The sequence below is a fragment of the Myotis davidii genome, unplaced genomic scaffold, assembly GCF_000327345.1.
Source record: "Myotis davidii unplaced genomic scaffold, ASM32734v1 scaffold616, whole genome shotgun sequence".
NCBI classification, from domain to species: domain Eukaryota; kingdom Metazoa; phylum Chordata; class Mammalia; order Chiroptera; family Vespertilionidae; genus Myotis; species Myotis davidii.
Window position 1 is genome coordinate 2,615,511 of NW_006291965.1, and position 8,717 is coordinate 2,624,227.

The following is an 8,717-nucleotide window of genomic DNA, read 5'->3' on the forward strand; positions in this document are numbered from 1 at the left end:
TGACTCATTCTGAATGAGTGAAGGTTCCTGCAGAGGCGGAGCTGGAAGAGTTGTGGTGCCTTTGGCCCCAGACCTGGCTTCCCTGGCAGAGGCCCCAGGGAGGAGAACCTGGTAAACAAAGATGCCCTTGTCCAGGCCCCTTGCCTCCCCGTCCCCCTCATTGTTCTGTCCTGCATCCTGCCGCCTGGGGGAGGTGGCCATGTGCTCCTTTGTTCTGCTTCCTGATTTCCTCTCTGCTGGGTGGAGGTGCAGGTGCCTCTTCCCCCAGCCATTCTCCTCATCCCGAGGGACTCGCCAGAAAAAGCCTGTGAGGGGACCTGTGGGTGCAGAGGAAAGCATGTCTGTCCATCTGTCCCTCCTCCCTCTCCCAGTCCTCTTCTCCATGTCGCCAGGCCTCGCACACACAATGGGCTCCGGTGAAACTGGGACGCTCAGGCCGGAGTAGGTCCCCGACCATCGGCACTCTGAGTGTGGGTCCCAGACCTGGCCAAGGCCAAGTTCAGATTAGGATGGGGCTCTGCCACAGTAACTTGACAGAGTACCGTTATGCCCGTTGAATCCAATAATTTTTAAAGGGGTTTGAATGAACGACCAAGTCATGAAAAGACCTGGAGGAAACTTAAGTGCATACGCATTACTCCGTGAAAGAAGCCAAGCTGAAAAGGGTACGTGCTGCATGATGCTCACTGCTAAGTGGCATTCTGGTAAGTGCAATCCCATGGAGGCAGGAACAAGTCCAGTGGTTTCCAAGAGCGAGGGGAAAGGGAGGGAGGAATAGGTGGAGCACAGAGGACTTGGGGGGCAGAGAACGACTCTGTATGATAATACAAGGATGGACGCATAGTATATATTTGTCCAAACCACTAGAATGTGCGGCACCCAGAGTGAACCCTAATGTAAACTTTCAGTGATAATGACATGCCAACGCAGTTTATCAATAGTAATTAATGTACCACTGTGGTGGGGGATGTTGATCGTTGGGGAGACCGTGCATGTGTGGGGGGTACATGGGAAATCTCTATGCTTTGTTTTGCTGTGAACTTACAACTTCTCTAAAAATAAAATCTCTTTAATAAATAGTATTACTAATATTATTACTAACATTTCATTTTCCTGGTAAATCAGTGTTATGCATCGAATGTTTATATCCCCTTAAAATCCATATGTTAAAGCCCTAATCCCCAGTGTGATGGTATCTGGCCAGTAGCCATGACGCACACTGACCACCAGGGGGCAGATGCTCAATGCAGGAGTGGAAACCACAGGCATGGAAACATGGAACAGACTGATGAATCTAAGAGGGGAGGGAGATGGGGGAGGGCAGGAAGAGATTAACCAAAGATCTTGCATGCATACTAGAGGCCTGGTGCACAGATTCGTATACCAGTGGAGTCCCTCGGCCTGACCTGCGGGGATCAGGCCAAAACCAGCTCTTTGACATCCCCCAAGGGGTCCCGGATCTTTTCATAGGCCTTCCCTTCCCCTGGCTGCCAGCACCAGTTTTCCACCAGCACCCGGGACCCAGGCCTTCACTCTGGCCAGAGCCGCCTTCAAGCCTTTGCTGCTCCAGCCGGAGCCTCCTTCAGTCTTCACTCTGCCACTTCACGCCTATGTATGCCAATTAACCGCCATCTTTGTTGGTGATTAATTTGCATATCAATCTGATTAGCCCATGGTTGGTGTAGCGAAGATACAGTCAATTTGCATCTTTGTCTATTATTAGATCCATGGTGGGTGTAGTGAAGGTACAGTCAATTTGCATCTTTGTCTATTATTAGATAAGATTTTTAATTTTAATATTCCTTAAAGTCAGAAACAAGACAAAAGTCAGTTTTCTGACTTCACCAATACCTTCAGAGGCTGGAATTACGTGGACCACTTCCCTGGCTGTGAGGTCGAATCTTCAAATTCTCCTGCTATGGCTCAGCCTTTATGTTCTTTCCTCTTTTGGTTGTTGCTGGAAATTTCCCTTTTCTTGGGATGGCTGAGAAAAGGGCACCCACCTGTCTTCCCTGAGCCTTCACAGCAGATGGTGAGGTCTGTGTGGCAGCTGGAGGTGAGCTATAGGAGCTCAGAGGGAAGGTGGAAAGAGATGGGGGAAAAGTTCTCCTGCAGTAAGAAAAAACAGAAGCCTGGAAAGACCCGGCCTGGGTGGAGGAAGGCCAGGCCTTGTCTCTCAGCCCCGGGGGAGGGACAAATTGGTGGGCTGAGAATTCCTGGCTTGGCCCTGAGACACTAGGTCGGGGGCAAGGAAGCAGCCATAACGGAGAAAAGCAACCAGCCTGGCTACGTGGGTGGTCTCTGGGTGTCAGAGAGCCTGGGTGAGACATGGGCTTGTAGCACTGGAGACTCTCAGAGAGGCAGAGCTTACCTCAGGGAGTGGGCCAGCCCACAGCCGGCAGCCATGGTGCTGACAGTGGGGACTTCTAAAGAAATGGAGAGACTGTTCGCTTACGTGGGGAATTCAGTATGTGAGGGTGAGGGGGTAAGCACAGAGAGACTGTCGTTCTGGGAAACCCTGGGAACCTCCACAAACACAGCTCAGCCAGGGAGGTGGGCTGACCCCGGGCGGTTTGCAGGCCCCCAGTCCCCTCATTTGCACACCTGCCTCCACAATCCACTCTCCACCCCAGCTCAGTGCCTCCAAACAGTCCTTCCCTTCTCATTTCTCAGTCCCCTGACCTCATGCCAGTTCCCACTCTGCAAAGTTCGTGGGCTTGGAGCCCAGGATGTCTGTGCTTCCATGAGCCAAGCTCGAAGTCTTCGAAACCACTCTCTCAGAGAAACAAGAAACGGCAAACAGCTACTATTTGGGAGCCGGGAACCAGAGTGGTTTCTGGAGATGGGCTCCTGGGGTGTGAAGGGCATCACTGCCACAGACCTTCTGAGTGACCTTGGGCAAGTCACTGAGCCTCGTTTTCCTCGTCTGTGAAATGGGACACTCACAGCTCCCCCCTCCCAGGCTGTTGTGAGGGTGACATGAGGCTGTGTAAACTCTCCAGCACAGGACCTGCAGCACAGGCATCCTTGTCCAGCTCCTCATCTCCTTTACTCCATATCCTGACCTAACCTAGCCTCCACTATGCATGGTGATCTCTTGAGATGTCAATGAAATCTGTTACTCCTGTTGAAAACTCTCCCATGGAACCTCACAGTTAGCATCAAGCCCAGCCGGAGCTCCCCCTACCTCTCCCCTCACTCAGGGCTGCTTCCACAGCAGCCTCTAGTGCTGGAGGCCTTTGCCTTGGCTGTTCCCTCTGCCTGGAACACCCTTGCCCGCCCCTCATAGTCAAGTCCAGTTTAAATGTCATTTCTGCAAAGAAGCCTTCTCCAACCGCCTCCTTCCTTTTTAGCACTAATGCCCAATCTGTAATCACTTCACTGATTTATTGCTCACAGTCCCACTACAAGGCAGCTCCATGAAGCCTTTTGGCCAGGCACCGCTGAATGCATAAAGGACACATTGTTATGCATGGGGATCAGGTGGCCTGCCCGAACCTGACCACCACTGCTCCAGGTTCCAGCATCTCCGCAAGGCAAGGTGTGGCCCTGTCCGCGTACACAAACGTCGTACACCGAGGCCAGAGGTCCAAAATAAACATTTTATTCTCAGTTCTGCCTTAGCCATCTCTAGTTTTGCAAGCATGAGTAAATGGAATCAACAAGAATACTCCCCCTGAATGTCTTTCATTACGATTTGTCAGTGAAAAAGTTCCCTGGTTTTCCTAAAGAGAGTGATTGCAGGGCAATCTATGCAGGGACCTGATGATTAGAACATGGGGGTTGATCATCCGTTCTTCACACCAGCCCAGCTGGCGTGGCTCAGTGGTTGAGCGTCGGCCTACGAACCAGGAGGTCACGGTTCGATTCCCAGTCAGCGCACATGCCTGGGTTGCGGCCGATCCCACTGGGTGGCGTGCCAATTCCTCTCTCACGGAGCAGCGCGTGGCCACAGCGTCTATCAACAGCAGCCCAGCAGACCTGCCCCCAGTGACAGGGCTGGACGAGGAAGAGAGCCACAAGGTGGTGTGTGGGCCAAGATTCATTAACCTACTCCGGGGCGGGGCCAGCAGAGGGGGAGAGGGATGCTGCCTTCACAGCCTCCAACCTGATGCATCCAAACCCAAATGAGCCCGGAAGAACCCTAGGCCAGCAGAAAGGTGAGCCATAGAGTGAGGTCCTCTGAAAGGCCCCCTTTTAGAGCAGTTCCCAGAGGGGGACCCCCACCCCCACCCTGGACACTGCATGGTGAGGAGGGGATCTTTCCTTCCTGCTCCTGAGGTTCACAGGACAGTCTCGCGAATGACACCGATGAGGCTGTGTGGCCGCTCAGCCGCCCGCCGGGGCCTCCTCTCGACTCTCGGCCTCCCGGCCGCCACGAAGGTGCTCAGGTCCCCGCAGCTCCACAGGTGCAGCACGCCGGGCTGTCTCCGCGAGGGCGGCAGGTGGGCCCTGGGGGGGCTGGGCTGCAAGGGGGCCATGATCTTTGGGAGAAAGAAGAGGGTGGGGAGAGGTTAAGCTTCACCAGAGTCTGCCTCCTACGTCCATCCCCGTGATGCTTAGTTGCCTTGAGGAAGAAAAGAGGGCGCTCTCCCAAAGTGGAACCCACGTGGAATTCCAGACACTTAACAGAGCGCCTCTTTTCTCAAGTCTCTAACACAGTCCCCAGGTGTCCTGTGGTTTCACAGGCAGCCTGCCTCACTTCCCTGACTCATCTATTGCAACGTCCTGCTTTATCCCGAACATTGCTCATCACTTCCCCAATTTGGCTGTGGCCTCACTGGGGCCTGCACATCATGGGAGCCTGTCAGAGACACGAGTTCTCAGTTCCCCGCACACGTGAGTGAGGAGTGGGGCGCAACACCTGTACTTGCAACCAGAACCCAGGCGATACTAACGTACTCAAACATTTGGTTCCTGTCATTGGGCATTGTGACCAGGTAATGAGTTCATAAAATGTCAACCAAAACCAGTGATGCTTCGAACCGATCAAGAAGCCCTTCAATAAACAACATAACAACTAATCCAGTTTATTTGTAAAAAACTCCTAAGAATGGTTCTACTGCTAGATCTATTTTTGGCCATGTGCCGCATACATAATGTTAAGGACATCATAATATGACTTATTTTGTAAAGATGACAAAAGCATGATAAATCCCTCCCCCAGCTGGGATGGATGAGGGGAGAGCTGCCCAGTGCACAGAAGTCTATGACCCACAATGCTGTCAGCGGCCTGGGAGAAGCCCGGTGCTTGGTCAGCATCTACGTCATAGAGCAATCGTTGGGATGACGTTTTGTTTAGTTTGCACCATTCAGAATTGTTTCTGATCCTCACCCACGGACATGATTTTTTAAACTGATTTTGAGAGGGATGGGTGAGAGAGACCATCGATTGGTTGCCTTCCGTACGGGGATCGAACCCACAACCTAGGTATATGCCCTGACGGGGGATCAAACCCATAGCCTTCTGGTGCAGGGGACGGCGCTCCAACCAACTGAGCCATCCAGCCAGGGCCCATTGTGAGACATTAAAGTCACTAAAAAGTTAACCCTCCAAGAGATGAGATGTCAGATTTGCTAACACTCCATGATTCTACCTGTCTTTAGGGCCTGTCCTTGTTTCCTGAGTAAGAAGAAAATTCCCACATTCATAGCTATCGACTGTTGTTACGTGTAAGTGAGGAGAAGTGGTTTTGAATTGGTGAAACTTGAAGAGGATCTACACATGCATCCTAATAATGTAGAGAAAGTGAAAATGTGCAAACGCTGGGAGGCTCCAGCAGATGGCCCAGGTCTACTGCACCAGTCCCAGCACCTGAACTGCGATCCAGGCCCAGTGAATGCTGGTGGCGACAGCACCTGTTGTCTTTTACCCGCAGTGATGTCCCAGCGAGCAGGGCTTGGCAGAAGGTCCAGACCCCCTGTGTGGCGGGTGCCCCGGCTCTTGCCTCACCAGAGCTCGGCAGCTTTCAGTGACGCCAAATGCTCGCTCCTGTTTAGTGGCTACTGAGGCTGCACAGGGGAAAGGAGGCAGGAAGAGACGTTTTGCACCGACCAGGGACTCCCGGACGTAAATGTCTCCCCAACGTGGGATACTACCTAGAGCCTGACCCAGGGCCATGGGCCAACCACTCTTTCAGAAAGCAGACAAGAGGGTCCATGGCCCGTGCGCCTCTTCATGCGAGGAATCGGACTGCTCTTGTGCTCCCCTGAGGGGCTGGGAGAGACTCTGGCTGTGGCTTCTGTTAGAAGCAACCGGGAGGTAGAAAAGGGGAACAGAAAGGACAGAGAGAAGGGGATCGGGTCAAACTGCCTTGTAATTTTACCCAGGATCCCGGTGCTGGTAACGACCTGAGAATCGGCCCATCTCAACTCAGGAAGTGTCTGCTGGGCACTGGCTGCACGCAGCCAGGTAGCACCGCGGCCTTCGCCACCACCCCACACCCCTGGAGCAGTGCAGTCAACGCCCCCAAGGTGACCGCTTTTAAAAAGAGGTGGGTAAGGGAAGATGCGGCCCATCCCCAGTTCTCATCAGAAGGAAAGTCCCTTCATTCAGAAACACAGGTGCAGGACCACCTCGTGCAGCCCTCCACTTTCACGTGAGAGACCTGACGCCTAAGAGGATCCTTCACGCACCCACTTGTATCTTTTCCCCTGTGGCTTCCACTCAGGGGATCGCCTTGTATGATTTAACCTGGAAAGAAAGGGCGTGTGTTCCATGCAGGCCTATCAGCTTCGATATCTTGCCAAGCATTTCATGGGAATGTGAACAGCTCCCAGAATCTTGCCCGTATTAAAATTCAGGCGTGTCCATCATTGTCAAAGGGCTGAGAAAACATACAGGGAGCCAGATGCTGCATGTGACCCCACCGCCCAGGCCCCTGCTTTTAGCCCCAAGCTGCACCCTTCGCTTTTTCCAGGCATCCACAGCCCGGAAAAAAACGGGTTCCTTTTCCTTTGGGCCAAGAAGTCTGGGGAAAGTCACCACGCCTGAAAAGAAAGTGCTCCAGCTTCCTCTCCGCTCCCCACCCCACCCCCCCTCCCAGCCGGAGACAGGAACTCGGAGAGGCATTTGGGCTGCTGTGGAAACAAGGGATCTGACTCACACCGGATAATAAAACTAAAGCTACCTGTTCTAGGAAGCTGGCACTCGTGATGGCCGCCTCCATGTGCTCCTCGTCGGACTTCAGAACCGACTTGATGTTTTCCACCAGTTCGTGGATGTCGGGCGTCATGGCGCAGGAGGACTGCTCCAGGACCCTGGCCACCAGCAGCTTGGTGTCCATGTACGACTTGTAGTCGATCAGAGACTGCGGCCGGCCCCTGGCAGCTCGGGGTCGCACACCCCGCCTCCGGGTCACCGCCGCCAGATCCGGTCTCCCCTCCGTCTGCGTGGCAGCTTCGCAGCTGAGCACGGGAGCGGCTGCGGGCAGACAGAGAGCGCGGACCCGTTGGCCGTGCCCCCGCGAGCACGCGCCGCATGTGAAACAGCACGGCCGTGAACTCGGTGCGGGAAGCACAGGACAAATGCCAACAGCCATGCGCGCCTCGCTTCTCACGTTGCAAAAGGAAAAAAACACAAAACCAACAGCTATGACATGAGCTTATTTCCTGATGTAGTTCGAACAGGACATGTCCCCAACACATTTTACGGTGCCACGGAAAACACTGCCCCCACAGCAAAGACAGGATGGAGAAGGGCATCCCGCATACAAACCACGGCGGAGCAGCAGTGTCATGGAGTGATGGCCCCTGTCTGCGGACGGGTGGGCAAGCGGACAAAGCGTGGCTGGCTGATGGAGAAACGTTCAAGGGGGAGGATGAAGGAGCCGCTGAGAGGCAGAGGCTAAGGAAAGACAGGACCCGTGGGATGAGGGGAAGGCTCTGTGCACTTGGACTGTACCTTTGTCCTAAACATCCGCGAGGGCACTGCACTGACATGCTATCAGTGCTCGCACCGGGGCTGTAGGCAGCGCTATGGCTGACGATTACAGAAAGAGAAATCTAAGTGCAGGAACGCTAGGTCATTCCAGAAGTCAGCAGTGGGCCTGGGAAACCCACCGCAGGCTCTCATGTCCACAACGACCTGCTTTAGCGAGCGTGTAAGGGTGCAGGACACAGCTGCACCTCAGGCGGGTGAAGTGGGAGGCAGGCCTGGCTCCCGCGTGTTCGGAAGCCGGCCAGCAGCCTTCAGCGCACGCGGCCCTGGAGGTTTCAGTCTGCGAAGGCCTGACAAGCAGGATCTGAGATAGTCAATGAGGAAAGGAAGCAGCGGGTGGAAGAGCAGGTGGAGGGAGGGGAGCACCCTTTTCCTCTGGAGAACACAGGCATGAGGATCTGCAAACAGCAGTGAGCAGCGGTCCTCCTGGGCTGCCACAGGCATGTCACGGAGCCGGGACCTCCCAGGAGCACTCCCTACAGACACCCAGGTGTGAGGACAGGGGCCTCACCAGTCCCTTGAAGGCAACCTGGTCCCTTCCACAATGGAGGGCTCAACAGGTAAACACGGGCCACCCTCCTTCTGCAGCGTTGCAGCATGGGCAGGGGTTCTGGAAAGACCTCTCTGAGCTGTGCAGACAGCAACGTTCCCGCTGAAGCCCGCAGGTGGCCAGCTCGAGCCCTCAGCTTGCCAGGTAGGGCAGAGACAGCAGTGAAGAAGGGTCTGGGAGCGGAGGGCCGGCTGCCCGCCTGCTGGGGTGGCAGAGGCACTCAGTCCC

The 8,717-nt window shown here is 54.5% G+C and overlaps 1 protein-coding gene across 3 annotated transcripts in view; it reads right to left on the reverse strand.

Annotated features, from left to right (window-relative positions):
* Positions 1 to 3,582: 3,582 nt before the first annotated feature.
* FAM189A2 (family with sequence similarity 189 member A2) overlaps positions 3,583 to 8,717 on the reverse strand; it is a 54,413-nt gene continuing 49,278 nt past the window's right edge. For all 3 annotated transcript variants that reach the window (XM_015565012.1, XM_015565013.1, XM_015565011.1), the window contains exons 10-11: positions 7,131 to 7,423; positions 3,583 to 4,484 (exon numbers count right to left, since the gene is read on the reverse strand). In XM_015565012.1, coding sequence (XP_015420498.1) covers positions 4,284 to 4,484; positions 7,131 to 7,423 — 494 coding nt within the window. In that variant the 3' untranslated portion in view covers positions 3,583 to 4,283. The remainder of the gene's footprint in view (positions 4,485 to 7,130; positions 7,424 to 8,717) is intronic.